Source organism: Anser brachyrhynchus, assembly GCF_964034855.1.
Source record: "Anser brachyrhynchus genome assembly, chromosome: 15".
NCBI classification, from domain to species: domain Eukaryota; kingdom Metazoa; phylum Chordata; class Aves; order Anseriformes; family Anatidae; genus Anser; species Anser brachyrhynchus.
In genome coordinates, this window is record NC_137733.1 from 13,726,710 (window position 1) to 13,743,378 (window position 16,669).

Here is a 16,669-nt window from a genome sequence, read left to right on the forward strand (position 1 = left end):
ATTTGAGCCAAAGGACAGCTTTGGCAGAGGAACAAATGGGGTACATTGGTCGTGAATACGTTTAAGCTGGAAATTAGGAGTGTTTTTAACAGATTGAACAGGGCTGTAGGAAACCTTCCATCCAAGAAAGTGGAGTTAAAAGTGCTCGATGTTCTTATCACAAGCCTTGGTACGCTCAGCAACGGGATCACAGGGTGGGATGTCAGCAATGGAGCTAGGCTTTCTAGCCCTCTGCCCCCAGCACAGCTAGCAGGAAGCTTGTATGCATAAAACATCTCCTTGCCAAAGTTTTGTGTAATGTATTTTTCTGTTTTCTCTTTTAGAAATCTGTTTTTGTAATATGATGTGTCTGTTTAACTTAGGAATGTGTTTTCTTTCTCTTCAAACCGACCAGCAAGTTCCTGACGTTACGCACATTTTGAACTGCTCGCAGAATTGCAAGCTTGACTGTATGAAACACATCTTGTAGGCTAATTATCTTTATCTTTGGGGAACTTGAGTTTTTAAAGCTAAATGCATCAGTAGTCCTGTTGTAACATGTATGGTGCATCACATGGTCCCAGGAGGGGTGGATCAAAAAGCAAGGAGTGGAGGTTTTCAGACACTTGACTGCTTTATGGCATGGGTGACTCAGCCAAGATGAATTTAGGCAAGGCTTTCTCAACAGTTCCTGATGAAATCTTTGGCAACTGCGGCTCTTCACCATATCCCCCCTCACACACCATGTATTTAATATTCAATCTGTGATCTACTTGCTGTATTTTGGTGATGTTTTTGTTTTTTGTTTGTTTTTGTTTTTTTTAATTAAAAAATAAAAAAATTTTTAAATTTTATTATTCAGTTATTGTTTGTTTACTTGCAGTGGAAATGAATCATATTTGATCTGATGTGGGCAAAGCTTAGTCACATTGACAGGAGTATATTGGGTCAATAAATATAAGTGACCTAGACCGTTCACTTGTTTTGCTAGTACTGTGTTTTGTAAACTTTTTCCGTATCTGGTGTTTTATTCATATGTTACCATGCCTTATGTCTGGATCAAGACAAAGGTTGTATATATAAGAATCCCCTTGCTGAGATTGATTCAAACAACTAGGCCGCTTTCCCTGTAAATTTGACCCACAAAACTAAGTTCATATGTTGTTGCTTATTTACTATTTTCAGTCTAGAGTCCAGTTTCTCAAGGGTTTGAAGATAAGAAATAATATTTACATGTCTGGGAATTCTTAAGATATCTGTGAGTACTGACAAGTCATAATAACTCTTCAAATACCAAATCCATGTCATTAGATTGCTAATTATTTTATAAATACATATTTTTGTCTCAAAATACTCCATCTGGAGTTTTAATTTTATTTGTCAAACTAAACAAATGTGATCAAGGCAGGAAAATCTGTTATTTTTCTTTGTCTGGAGATCTAAGCAGAGACCTGTACTGTACACAGTGGTGTACAACAACATCACCCATTTCCCTTTTCTTGAAAATTAATACCGTCCTTGCTAGAAAAGAAGTGAGAACATGGAATGGTAACAGTCATTATCTTAACACTCTCTCATTGCATAACCTGTTAATAGACAGTCAAATAAGTAGGGAACAAATAAGCAGTGTTTTAGGGTAGAGTTTTATGATTGATAAATACCCTTTTTTTTAGTGTTTGTGTAATGATTCTCTTGTGGGCTGACAGGTGGTTGTCAGCGTTTGCTAGTCTGTTGATCAGGCTCCGGGTCATGTTGTGCATCTTGTACTGCAAAGGGGAAGGGAAATTAATCTGTTATTGATCGGGATCCAATTCCTGTTGTGCATCTTGTACTGAAAAGAGGAATTAATTCATTACAGAAAAAGTGAAATCTATTCCATTGGATAGTTTGTATTTTTAAGGTCTTTTTCCCCTTGAGCAACCTTGAGATGCCATGTGAGTGTCTTTTCTCCTTTTTTTGTCATATTCCATGTTACGTAGGCTGACTGTACATCCTTGATGCCATAATGTTGAATTACTTACTATGTAATATTTTTGCTATTTGTATTGGACTCATCTCCTATTCTGCTTTTTTCTAATACAAGTATCCATAATTTTGTAAACGAAGCTCATAGTAAATGAGAAGGCACTAATGCATGTAATGCAAGTCTGAAAGTCTGTAGGAAGTTTATAGCAAACTTTTTTAAATTTTTTTTCTTCCAGGTTAATTTATAATTGTTTTCAAAGTTCTGCTGAAGCACTTAATTCCTCCAGTAGCTGGAGGGTGTACTAGTATACTGGTGATCTTTTCTGCAAAGTGTTTTTCTCCCTTCGACAAGTTTCCTAACATAAAGAAGTAAATCCATTTTTGGAAACTGAGTCCGGTGAAATTCCTTCTTCACTGACAAGAAGACACTGAGAAGTAATTGTGGTAGTAACTAAGACTGATAGTAGGAATGACTAGCAGTTGACATCATGCTCCGGACTCTGCCCCATGCCATGTAAATGAGGGTGTTTCTTTAGGCAATTCTCTCTCCTCTTGCTCATGGTAACCTCGTTTGTGTTGTCATCAACAGGTTGGGACCTATAAGCAATTTAATCTCAGCCTCAAAAATAAGACTTGCCATTTTTTCTCAGGTCTGAGCTCAAGCTATTACTTCTTTTCAAGAGATAAACGCTTTCTCTCACCTTTTATTAAGGCTGGTTGGCACAGTATCTCTGAGAAGAATTTGAGCATCCATGAAGTAATGCTCTTAATATTCTGCACAGCAAACACAGATGTAGATAAACTGTGTGCCATAATGTAAGACCTGGGAAAGGAGCTGATGTTTATACATTTTTGAAGGGGAAAGCACATTTCGTGTCTTCAGTCATATGGCCCGAGTGAGATTTCATCTCTGTTGGGAAAATTAAGCACCCAAGTGGCTTTGACAAAGTCTGGGATATTTTTTAATTGTAAATCGTAATATTTAAAGTTCCTTGAGCCTCATATGAGAATGTATATAGGGAGATAGAAACACTGATTATGACTTTTCTGAGATGATAGGGCAGTCTACATAATTATCATATTTAAGTAACAAATTAAAAATTCTACAGCAGACGAGTATTAAAAAAAAATAAAAATGTTACAGACCACCTGGGACAGCTTTCATTCCTGGTCAGATGGAAGGGAAAAAGGGGAAGTTCAGTGTGATCCAAGATCACAGTTGTGCAGTCATACGCAGCCACTGGTGATAAAAAGAAATAGACCATGCAAGAGGTGTTCACCCTTTTTTCTCTTCCCTCAATATATCTGCTTGGTGCAGAATTGCCATATGTTCTGCACAGTCCTGAGGGAATTTATGTTCCGAGGGACAGCAAGAACCCAGATCTTCTCTTTCTGTTTTCACTTTCCTTTGTCTCTCTTGTTGTTGTTTAATATGGAAAAATAATATGGTGCCAGTTCACATTGATATTTTGGGCTGTAAATGGCAGCATTTCAGGAACTGCTTCATGAACAGCTGGTTGTGGGAACACTGAAACAGCTCCGAGGTAAGTTCCTCCCTGCCTTGAGCCTCAGAGATTGGTTGAGGCCAGTCCCGAAAGCATTTTGGTTCTTGGGCCCTGAGAGATAGCAGTAATAATTCAGGCAGTCTGATGAGAGAGTTTAGAAGCAAAGGAAAGACTGGAAGTACTGTGAGTGCTGTGCCTGAAATAGATGTAGTGTGAAATAAAGCAGAGAGCCCTTCCTTGGAGAAAGCTCTGTATCTGGATTAGGACTCTTGCCTGTGGCAGTCCTTCTGTCCAGTCTTTTCTTCAGGACTAGAATCAGATTAAAAGCACATCCCTTAAGTGATCTTCAGTGCCTTTCCTCCTCATCTCTGCAGCTTCCTACAAGTTCCCACAGACTCATTATGTCTAATAGTTAGGCATCCCTTGGCTGCAATTCTGGGGTCAGTGTCTTTCCCTAATGTTGCTCTGCTTTCTTAGCAGAGAGAAGGGGCTCAGAAAGCAGATAGAAAGGAAAGATCTTTTATTTCAGGAAAAAAAATGGAATTTGGGTGGGAATGGCGGTCCCCTGACAGTGGATTCATCTTATTATAACTATGTCCTTGTATTCATCCATACGGCTCTCACATTTCAGTGTCTTTAATAAATAGTTCCTACTAATGGATATGAATCTAAGAGATTGAAGCTCAATCATTAAAATAAAGAATTCATGAGAAATTGAGCAGCCTTTTAATAATGTGAAATATCTATTGGGGACCGTGGGATTGAGGGAAGGGAAATAACCGGTGATGAAGGCAGAGAAGTTGCCTGAGTAAAGGGAGGCAGAGGAAGAGGAGATGAAAAGGCAGGCAGAAACAGCAGAGGCAAGGACCTAGAAAACAGAGAACAAAGAGTCTGATGAAGTAATAAATAAATAAATAAATAAATAAATGGAGTAGTGAAGAAGAGAAAAAATGCAATTGTTTTCTACAAAGGATTCTCAAAGAAAATACCTGTTTACTAACAGTGACATTCTGCATTGCAATTTAGTGTAGCACCAGTCAAGTAAAATCACGTCAGTGCTGTACATTGGGAAGTAGGAGAGGGATGGAGTGGCTTAGTGACAGGAAGGATAAGAAACGTAGAAGGCTGGGTAGTTTTTCATTATCTGATTGTTTGAAATAGCTCTCTACCTTCCACAGCCAGGCTGAAGTCTGATTTGCTGCATCACATCATGGAAACCAAATCACAGTGCTACTCCTTATCTAGATTAGGAGCCTGGCTGCTCTAATATCCAGCCTGTGGATTTCTTCCAAGGAGTGAGGTTCTGAAAGGATGGGGTGGACATGCAGATCCCATGTTTCAGCCCTATTGAGATTCTTACTGTAAAGTAAGACTAAATTCCTCCTTTGATATTTTGACCAGCCACAAAACAAAGCTGCAAGCTGCACGAGGAGCCGTGGGAACGTCCTTGTTGAGTTTTATTTAGCAGGATTGGGCCGGACTGAGTTACAGCAGGTGGTGGTTTCTTTGTGCCACAAAGGGAAACTTAAACAGCCTTTGAATATGAAACAGGAATATGTATACTGTCTAGGTAGTGTTTAGGTAATACTTCGAAATGTAGTTTTATATTCATGCTCATATCTGCAGCTGCCTTTGTAGGATTTTACTTAGAATCCAAGTGATAGCTGTTTCGGTGAGCTCTCAGTGTAACATCTTTATTAGTTCACCCACTCAAAATCCTTATCAAAAGACTGCTTTTAATAGACTTGTTTCAGGGAAGGTATGAAAAGAAAATAAAAAATAATAAATAAATGCACATCCCTTGTTTAGATTCTTGCTATGGTTAGCAATTAAGTCAAAGAAACCTCATGTTTTCCTGGTTGCAGGCAGAGGAAAGTTCTCTTATTTCTCCTGCTTATCAGCTCACTGCACAAAGAGCTTTTCCCACGTGGCGAACTCTTAGAGGTTACAACAAAGCTGGCTTCTGTTCTTTGGTTGTTTTTAGTGTGGTCGAGCCATTCTTCAGGGGAGCTGATAAGCTGAACAAGTGGTTTTCCTCTTTTCCAGATGGAGATAAGAGGTGATTGTTGCCAAATTAGCAACTTGTTTGTTGATCTTTTAGTGTTTACTGTTGTAAGCCTTCATCTTGTGCAGAAATAATGGTGAACAGTAATGCTGAGGTTTCTTCTCATCAGTAACAAGTTGCTAATCTGATTGGCACTTGGTTTATATTTTTTCATTTGCTATCTGAAAGATTACTGTCATGAGTACTTCTACGAGCACCATGGAAATCTTCTTAGAAAGTAGATGTGGTACCTGATAATGTCATGTTTCCAGGAATGTTGCTGAACAGACCTAAAATCTACTACAAGCTTGGTTTCTGAGATCCTATGCAACTGTAATACATGTGCTGTGTCAGGTCAACAGAGCACATGTATGGAAAGAAATAGGTATGTGCTTACCCCTTCCTTAAGCACCGTCCTTGAATGCTTGAATTTATGCAGGTGTGCACGTGGTATTCCTGAAATTTTAAAATTGTTCTATATGCTTTCATCTCCCTTAGTACACTATTTGCTACCAACTACAAGAGTGTCAAAAGGTAAAAATTATGTCATTCAACAGTTCAGAGATCTGCTGACCTCGTGAACTTTGAGCCCTATTACTTAAAATTTTGTCTATCTAATAAGGGAAGTAGAATGTGAAATGGCTTTTGGCATGCAGTTATTGGATAAGCAAAGAATTTTCTATCTATTTGCTATTATTTAGGGATATATCTTAAAAGAGGATATCAGGATTCACACCTTGCATTTGCCAGTTTCCCATTCTACTTCACAGTTAATGGGCATGGGTTAGCCTCTCTTGCAGAAAACATTTGATGAATTGGCTTGGGTTTGCATCGGTTTAGTTTTATTTTCATTACTTTTCTCCATAATTCGCTTATTGGATTCTGTATCTTTAGAAATTTTTATTACTCTCTTAGTCAAGCTAAAAAATAGCTAATTTTTCTTTCCCAAATGAGTTGCTTGAAGCAAAGTACCTATGAATACATGGGTATTTTAATTCACTTACTAAATGTATACAGAGAAAATTTACAAGCAGCCTTTTTACCATTTTTTAAATGTCTGCTGACTGTTGCATAAGCTAAATTATTTACAGTATGATGCCTCACAAAAGAGTAGCAGATTTGGGTTATTTACTTTCCTGATAAGAAAAGGGGATTGAAGTTGCTGTGATATGCTGCTTTGTTAATTTTATATTTGTTCCCCAGTGTGTAAAATCTTTTTAAAGAACTAACATGAGTATTGGCAGACTCTTTTGAAATGGTATGGAAGTGCTAAGATTAAACAAAACATGAAACGGTCTTAAAAATAAAAGTCAGCAAGTGTTTGATAAAAATAAAAGTGCTCAACAATAGAAAACCTTTAGGATGCTTAATTTATTTGCTTTCTATTTGAGAATGGCCTCTGCACTCCATCTGGGAGCAGTTCTGGTGAGCTGTGTGTGTTTTGAATGATGCCAAGCTGGGTGTATTGAAACAGTGTGTTTGTACAGTATAATGAAAGCCATCAAAAATGGTCTTGCTGAAGATCTCCCTTTAATGAGGAGATTAAAATTGGTGGTGAGGCTGAAGAGTGAAATTTGCAGCTGTGTCACTTGACAAGATCCTTTACCTGAGACGTTTCAGTCCTTGCTGTTTGCAGATGTATAGAGTATTCACAAGTATATTTTTTTTTCTGCCCATGCAGATGCCATAGACCCGTCTGACACCACGGCTCCTGTCATTGTAATCCCTCCACAGAATACTAGCGTCGTAGCAGGGAGCGGTGAAATTACCCTGGAATGTGTGGCCAATGCAAGGTACTGTAAAAGCAGTGGGGTTATAAGTAACTAATTTTAATGGCCTGTCCTTTATTTGAAAGGACATAGGAAGTTCTTTTCATTTTTTGTTATTTTAATGACTGAAGCCGCATGCAGCATGTCCCTTGCTCTTCAAAGTAACCTTACGAATAATCTTATTTGTCCAACATTACTGAATTAAACATTGATTTTTTGGGGAAAATAAGGATGTAGAGTGAGTTACTTTTCTACCTGTTACGTACACAGTAAAGAAAAGAAGTATAGTTGTTCAAGCAGCAAACATTATCTTAAGGAAATAATTATGTTAAGGTTTAACAATATTTCAGCTGTATTGTGTACTGACACAGAAGGTAATACTGTTTAAATTAACAGTCTATGCTTCCTAGTAAATAAATTAGGGAGGCTCTCCTATGGAGTAATTTCTTACAGATGCTGTTAGTTTACAGTGATTATTGCTCAACTGTTCATAATGCACCGTAACAGGGTTCACAGCATTTGTTCTGTGCATGTGGCTGTTTCCATCTAGTTAGCCTTGCATAGCATTGAATTCTAGAGGAAGTGAATAGTTGAGGTCCTCAGATGATAGGAGACCAACTGATTTGCTTTATCCTCTGAGGGCAGAGATGTTCTTGATATGGTTAATATTTTCTTGCTAATTGAGTTATAATGAAAGCACTTCCCATGCAGCTGATTCCCATAACACTATTTACTCCTTTTGCTTAGAGAAATCAAATTATTAGTACTTAACTTCTATTGCCATATCAATTAGGTGTACTTGCATAATGCCACTTGAGTAGTGTGTGGAAGTTACATATATGTTTATTTCTGAATAGCTAATGCAGGGGATAAAGGAAGTTTTATAATCTGTATTTAACTGCAGGCAAGATTGTTCTGTAAGATCTTTTACCTTTTTTTTTTTTTTTCCAACCTCGGTAGACCTGTTGAGAGACTAAGCATGACTTGGAAGAGAAATGGAATAAAAATAACCAGTGGAATTAGCAGTTTTGGGAGACGACTCACTATCACCAACCCAACCTCTGCTGATGTTGGGATGTACTTCTGTGAAGCAAAATTGAGAGACAGCACAGAGGAACCAGCGAGAGCAAATGCCTTCCTTTCTATAATAGGTAATTCTCAATGCACTGCATTTTTTAGTAAAATAGGCTCTGGACTGAGGTATAGTAGGAAATAAAATTGATATTTTAATATTTCATTGACCTTACATTTGAACCTCTCTTCAGAGAACAAAACAAAAGAGGTGGAAGGGGGTTATCTTCCAAATTAATCCAGCAGCTCTTCCCCATGAATATAAATTCATCAAATAGATACTTTTAAACACTGATCTGATTCTGAATCTCTTGTGAAACTATAAATTTAATCAGAAGTTGGGGAAACAGTAGTAAAATCTTTATTGTGTAGCTTCCACATCTCGGCTTTTAGCTGCATTAAATCCTGATTAACTCCCGGCTTGCTTACATCTAGTTCTAATACGTCAAGTGCCTGTATTTCTGAAAGAAGCCTTTTAGGTGCACTTCTGTGCGTTGTCTGTTGCAAGTGCCAGTCAGGGGGCCAAGGACATTCCTGAGCACACAGGCAGGCAGATGTCTTTACTGAGAGAAGAAAAGGGAGAAGAAAACAACATTAAAATCAATGCTACATGCCCGACCTCCAACTCCAAGGGAAGCTTTGGACTTAGTTTTTAAAGGGACATTGGTGCTTTTCAGCCCTTTCTTGATGGAGGGACTGGCCTTTTTCTCCGCTATCACCTCCCTGCTGGAATTTTGCCGTAGCAGGGAGGTTGTCGTTTGGAAACCTAGCTACCACGTGTGTCGTGTTCTGACATTACAGCACAAATGAGCTCACTGGACACTGTGTAGAGGTTTCTTTGGTATTTTTAGGATAAAGGAAATGTTTTAGAACAATAAGCCAGAGCTGATTGTGTCAAGTCTAGCTTTTATATAATAGTCGCAGTAGCAACTGCAGATGTCCTGGACAGGGTAATGCTTTGGCAATGATACAGGTCTCGGTGATCAGCATTCGTGCGCATGAATTTCTGTAGTGCCTTGCAGAGAGAATTCATCACAACAATTCTTTACAGTCTTTCAGACTTCAGAAAATACAATTGTAAAGACTCTGCTGTGTGGTCTGTATTCTACTAAAGCAATTTAAAGTAGTTCCTGCTAAATGAGTAAACAGCTCTTCTTTCTACAAAGCTGTGCTCCAGGTTCATTTGTAGCATTGTGTCTCCATTGTATTTATTACCTACTGGATGAAGTTTGGTTCCAGTCTTTTTCTTTATACTCCTTTTCTTAGAATTACCTCACAGCTTTCCTACCCGTTAAGGAGCAGAGACGGATTTCACTGATTTACGGTTTTGGTTTAAACTCTCCTTTATTCATAAGATTTTATTGTAACTAGTTTAATTTTGCTGCTATGGTGGCAGATCCAGCCTAATACAATACTTAAAGCAGCCTCTCAGTTAAGGTAAAAGATTCTTAAATACAGTTATAATAAAACTGAGAAGCGATCATTGGGAAATGATATTAAAATAGTATTGCTGCCTTTATTTAGTAGCTTATCTCTTCTCTTATTTTTAGATGTTTTATTTATTTCTTATCCAGTTTTAGGGGGCTGTCAGGGAATGAAGTTATGAAAAGGTCTGTAGATAAGAACAAGCAGATGAAAGAAAGCAGAAACAAATTGGTTACCCATTACTTTTATTTCCTTCTGATGGAACAAGACACTTCAGTTGCAGGTGTTTACTCAATGTGTCAGCAGAGCCTGATAGATTTATTTATAAGTTTCTCAAGCTGCAGGATGGATCTCTAATTCAAAACAGGAAGCCAAATCAAAGGATTAATAGTTAATGGCATAACTTATATTCAGCCTTAGAGTTCTTGAATGGATTCAGACGTGGTTTAATTAGTCAAGGAATGGGTTCTAGGGGAAAGTACAGATGAGATTCGAACCTAAGGATTTTTTGTAGTGTGTCCCTTGTAGTCTCTTGGAGTAGTACTCACAGAGACTCAAGTATGCTTGTCCATTTGCATGCATAAAATACTTGCAGTGTGTACATGTTGATAGTGACCTGATAATGAGCTGTTCTCTGCAGAATAATACAGCATGGACTAAATAAGGGTCTTGACTAACAGAAAAATGAATTTGTGTTAATAGAAGAGGTTTGTTTTCAAAATAATTTGGGTAAATCAAATAGAGACACTCAATAGTATGGTAATAGGAGCTTTTGTGGATTGATAGAAAAAAATATTGCTATTAACAGGTGGAAAAGAGGTAGTAGTAAAAAGATGCATCAAAGATATCACAGATATTCAGTTATTCATGGATTTTATTATTTATTTTACAAATATATCAGTCCTTGACTTTCCTAACTAAAGGAAATAACATAATTTGAGTGTGTACCCAGATGGTGACAAGAGCTTTATTAGAAGGCAGTGGAACTTAGTACAAAGGCATGTGTTCAGTTCAAATTATTATTTGTGACCTACAATATTACTTCTGAGAGTACATCTTAGTTTTTTAAATTAAAATCACACAAGCATTTGAAAAAATCTGAATATCTAATGCAGTAGAATAATACTGCATGAGCAAGAAGAATATCCTGTAGTCTTATGCTGCACTACAATTTTCTTCTGGATGTGGCAGAAAGCTTTCTGACATCTTCATATTGTTCCAGCAAAGATAAACTGAGGTGGTTCCAAACTCTGGTTTTATTAGCTGCAGTTGTTATAAATTTTTAAAGGGTAACATGTTCCTCAGTTGGCAGAGTAACAGTTTGGGGAAGATTTGTTGCAGATTAGATAAGAGCACATTTGTTTTATCACTAACAGTTTGAAGATTAAGTAATTTAAGGAGTCTTCTCATGAGCAAACCAATTTGGAGACTGAACGAATTTTAAATTCTTTTGCTCTGGTTCTGCAAGTTCTGTTAGCGACAAATTGCAATCATCATTTTTTAAGTGATTGTTCTTTGGGAAATTATGAATTTTAGGAGCTTAAGAGAACAAGAAATGAATCCCTTCCACTACATGGAAACTATACTGCTCTTTAAGTCAGATGCAGTCAGAAACTAAAATCTGAATAAAATGAGGAAGAAAACAAAGAGAAGGAATGTATGATGAAGTATCGCCCAGAACTGAGTGTTGAAGCCCTGTTGGCCTATCCAAAGGACTGTTGGAATAAAGTGGAATCACAGTTGAGTGTTTTCCTTCTTTTTGGAGCAGTTTTGTGCCCGAAAGAACTATATTAGTAGATATATTATTCTCATCTTGGTGTTTTCTAGAGAGAATTTTGTATCTCAGCTGGATATATGTCTTTCTGAAAATAGGACAACAGGGGAGTATAATAGGTGTCTCTCTCTTTTAAAGGCTACCCTGGTTCTCATCAAGTGGGAGGGATACCGCTTCACAGGGCTCTGGAATTCAGGAATACAGCAGAAATGTTATAACGTTAGTGTGGAGGGCCCACCTGGCTGGACTATGAGAGGAACTGTGGGGCTATTCCTCCCTCACTGTACTTCTCCAGGAGCAAGCCTGGAGATGCAGAAGGGCTTTCTTTGTGCCTTGCTCTTGTTTGTGGATTTGAACTGAACTTGCAACTTCGGCTGCTAGCCACCTCAAAACCTTGTGCTCAGTTCTCTGGACCCAATAGCTCTTGTGGTTCTTGTTTGGAAACTCAGAAACACTACAAATGATGTCTTGAAAGCAGAGTGAAGAATTTTTCCTTGACGTTTGTGCTCATGTATTGTGCTTATGAAAAGGCCATGATGGTTGTGCTCCTGTATAGCACATAAGAAAAAGAGTTTTCAGGAAAACTTAAAATATAAAGTCTCTTTGGACACGTCTAAACTTGAGTTGTCAATTTTTTGGTCTGGTGCACCACAGAGGTCTCTGTACCTTGGGCCCGAATGCCCATGGGGCCTGTCACACAAGGGGACTTTTTGGAACTTCAGTTCTGGCTGTGACATTCCTGAGAAATTCCCCCTTCTCTCAGTTCTGCAGACAGGAGGTGTGTCCCCTGGGCTGTTACAAGATTTTTCAGTGCACAGACAGCAGCTGTCAGTAGGGGAGTTAGTCATACCACGTAGATCCCCAGATGTAATAATTGTATCTGTTTTTTAAAATAGTTGTTCCTTCAACAGGATTTTTTTCCATGACTGAGAGAATGCAATGCACAAGGCAAGAAACAAGGAGTACCTTTTTCATCTGTTTCTGTTTTAACTCGATATTCACGCAAAGGAAAATCCTCCTTCAAGGAATCTGTTACACCTGCATGTGTAACGTGGCTCATCTCCCAGCACAGGCAGTCTGATCTGCTGTCTGGAGTTAGGGACCTGGTTACCCACGAGTGGCTCTCAAGTTCGCAGTTCCACTTTCTTTATAGGATATTCACCAAATAAATTAGTTTATGCTAATATTAGAGAAAGGCTTCCATGTTTAGGGCTCAATTTTCTCCTTAAATATTCAGGCCTGAATTTGAGTGATGCAGGAATTTCAGCTTTGGAGGAGCCCCTGGGGCTTTCTCTGTTCTTTCTGACTTTCATGTATGTATCTCGGATTAGGTCACACATCTCCAATGCAGCTTGAAGGGTATGTAATGGATGCTGACTGCTATCTTTTGAATGTTAAAATCAGTGACCATGTAACTCTGCGCAGGGGAAGTTAGAACAGTATCAAATTTTGCAGGCTCCCAGGGGCTTTGCAAAGCGGCTATCTTTTCAATGATTTCTGTAGTGCAAAAAAAAACCCAGAACCTTCGACAACTATTAAAAGCATGCATTTATATTCAAATATTCTTTTTCCCCTTTGCTTGTTCTTGACCTTTAAGTTAAAATCACTTAAACACCAATACAATATCCGAACAATATAGTATCCGTTTCATTGTCTAATATGAGATGTGACCCCTTCTCATTGCATAGGATGCTGCAGTGCCAGCAGGGTGAAATCCTTGTAATAGGTCCTGTCCTGTTCTAACTACTGTGATTCTATAATTTAAATCAAATGTTTGACCTGGTACCAGCAGATGACTGTCGCTCCTAGAAACTGCTGTGTCTGGGGGCTTGCGTCTGGCATGTTATATAGTTTGGAAGACATTCTAATTTCACCACGCACATTAAATTTCATCACATGATTATTGTCTACAACAATAAATGTTCAAATTGGCACAGTGTGATTCAAACCAAGCCTTATAAATATGTAATAGAGTCATATATACAGACAACCAGAATACCCCTTCAGAATGCCACCTGACCCCTACAAATACTGCTGCATTTTTATGGCTTCTTTCTGATAGTTTTTCACCAGCTGGTGTGTAGCACCCAAATTCAGATCCCAGGAATTTTTCACTAGCAATTTATGCTGGGCCTACAGGCCTTTAGGCACACACATGATGTGCAGATCATATATCTGACACATCTAAAATGTGGGGAGCCTAAATTTCAGTGGTCCGTGTTGTGTAACTACAGCTGTTTTGCCTTAATTTTGTCCACAGCCTGGGTTCTGTTGAAGCCATAGACCCTCGCTACCCGGCAGAGTAAGCGAGCACACTGGAGCTTGCGAAGGACCTTTTGAGCTTTTGTGTTCCTAACATGAGGGACACGACTTGTGGAAAAGTGGCCCAGCTTGCATGGCAATCACCGCTTCATTTCACACAAAGCCCTAAGAGTATACCTGCACCAATACTGCTGGGATTCTCTCATGCCTTAAATCACCAAGACCAATTTTCCATGTCTATTAGACTTGGGATGCAACAGCACTATTGTCCACAAGGTGTTCTAGATCTCCCCAAATTCCCTTACAGATTGGTCTTGTCTTGGCATCGAGGCTTGTCTCTAATTCCAGGCAGCAGAGGCAGGTAGTTACCAATCAGTATATTGTGGAACTGCTTCTGGAAGTGTTTCTGTATCTGTGCTTATCTCACAAGAATAACATGTGAGAGCTCTGCATGCGGTTGTTGCCTCAGCCTCCCTACCCCTCGTATGCCAATTGCAGCATTTAGCAGAGCTTCCAGCTGCTGGAGTGGCTGTGAGAATTGAGCTCAGCAGGCTTTAGGGTAAGGGAAAAAGTGGGTCTGGTCTTGATGAAGACTGGAAGTCATATCTGTTGGCATACTGACACCCTGAAAGTCCTCTGGGAACTGTCTGTGGCCTTTAGATTGCATCTTTCTGCTACTCCTGCTCTTTTTCTGTCTTGTCTGCTTCAGTTTCTTCCTGCTGCTTTCAAAAAAGCCGACGTGAATCTTCCTTTTATAACATCACAGTCCTATTTGCTAAGTGACAGTTGTCAGTGACTTCAAGTTCCTTGTCAGGTAATTCATTGCTTGAAAAGCTCACGTAAGCATCTCTTAATATAGTAAGTTTCTTTGAGGGTAACATAACAGCCTGTATGGGATGTAAAGGAAGGAGCACAGACTGTAGGATAACGTTTTGGGGGAGGCACTGGGAAAACACTCTGTATAAATATGCCAAGTGTAACTGCAGGAACTGGGCAACAGGAGTTCATAAGGAGTGGTCTTGGCGCTAATAGCATCTTTGAGGTCACATTAAGTGCTTTGCAGGTGGACTGCGGGCCCATGCTGAAGATAAATCTTCAAATTTATCACTGGTGTGTGAATATGTTGCTGATCTAGAAGAAAGTTTGAGAGCTGGCAGCCGAAGGTTGCCAAGCTTAAGAATTGGCCTGTTAAGGTCAGAGTGCCTTATAAAAAGGGAGGGTGCAAGAGGTGTACTCTGTGACTTCCCTGAAAGGAAGAAAATAAACTTGAACCTCACTGGCTGAAGAGACATTTGTAGAAGAAGCCCAGAGTTAGAAGTGAATGTCTAGGTGGGGGTGTGTGTGTCTGGGTGCTGTCTTGCTCCTTTGGATGCTGGTTTGTCCACCTTTCCCCTCTGTCTCCCCTCTCAATCAAATTAAATTGATACAGAAGGAAAAATTCAAATTTTGTTTTAACAAAGGTGGACGGATGGATGTGGATCTGTGCATCCAGACATACAGATAAGTAATGAGACTAAGCTAAAAGCTTGGAAGTCAAAAAGTTAAAATTCTGCAAAGTGGAGAACAAATATCAGACAAGGCTTGGTAGATAGCGGTGAGATGGGAGAGCATATTCAGACTTAAACATGGACTTAGTCGCATTGTAGAGGACTTGGCAACTTTGATGATCAAACATGTCAAGCGCTGTGTGCCATCAGAGAATTTCAATTAAATGTTCAGCTTTTCAATTTGTTGTTTAGATTAATGCATGAGATCATATGCGATAAATCACAACTTATGCATGTTTATTAATAGCTTTATATTTAGGCAGCGAGGATCAATAATGTTAACACATGTATATTATTAGAATATAATAAATCATGTAGCTTGTTTTATTGGTTTTGCTGGGTAAATGAATATTCCAGGCTATTTTGCAACCTCACCTCCTCCTCAGTGCAGGATTTTGAAGGCTAATATTGATTGACTTTATTTGGAATTAATACAGAGTTGAAATATCCATTGGTGCCCAAACGAAGCCCCAGTTCTGTACACGCAAGCAAGTATTTTATTGTAGTTAGCGGGAAGGAGTGCTGGGGGGGGGGGGGCTTTGCGGTCCAGTCCTGGTGCTTACTGATGTGTGCCTGCTGGCGTTTCTCTCTGTGAGATGATGATGGCAACACTTGCGATGCTATAGGTGGTGGCAGGCGATACAGCAGATATCTGTGGAGTAAAATAATATGATTTTGTTTTCATTTATGACCATACCAACATCCTATCAATAATGCAAACTGCACATCCAGTTTTTACATACGGCTGGGGAAGAGGTTTGAGAGATCAGCTCAGATGACTTTGTGGCTTGCTAGATTTTTTCAAACATCCTTGAATTCTTTGAAATGAAAACACAAGTAACTTGTTCGTACAAGCTACTTATTTCATCTTTTCTGTATTTTCTAAAACTTAGCAGTGAGTTTGTGTATGCTACAATAGAATTCTAGTTATAATCAAATAAAATGCTACTAAAAACAGTATTTGGATGATAATTGCATTGAACAGACTATGACAGTTTTTAGTTACCGTGATAATTACTGCAACCTTAATGCCTGTGGGACTTTGACATGATGCTCTTCAATTTTATGCTGCATAGAAGAGAAAGTAACATGACAGCATACTGTAGTTTCTGGAATCTTGTCTTTGTTTAATTAAACGTCTAATATCTTTTCTTTAGTCCTAACAATAAAGTGTGGCTTTTTATGATTATTACTATAACTTCAATTAAAGCATTAAATCTGTTTGCTTTCAAGAAATAAAACAGTTGAGAAGAATTTTTTTAATTATACTGCATTTATCCTCCGATGTTGGCTTTCTGACATACTATGGCACTTTATTTGACATGCTT

General features: G+C 38.6%; 1 protein-coding gene across 8 annotated transcripts in view; it reads left to right on the forward strand.

Annotated features, from left to right (window-relative positions):
• The window catches only part of SDK1 (sidekick cell adhesion molecule 1), a 393,578-nt gene that overhangs the window by 229,291 nt on the left and 147,618 nt on the right, over nucleotides 1-16,669 (forward strand). For all 8 annotated transcript variants that reach the window (XM_080556193.1, XM_080556194.1, XM_080556199.1 and 5 more), the window contains 2 exons: nucleotides 7,175-7,286; nucleotides 8,223-8,413. In XM_080556193.1, the coding sequence (XP_080412319.1) occupies nucleotides 7,175-7,286; nucleotides 8,223-8,413 (303 nt within the window). The remainder of the gene's footprint in view (nucleotides 1-7,174; nucleotides 7,287-8,222; nucleotides 8,414-16,669) is intronic.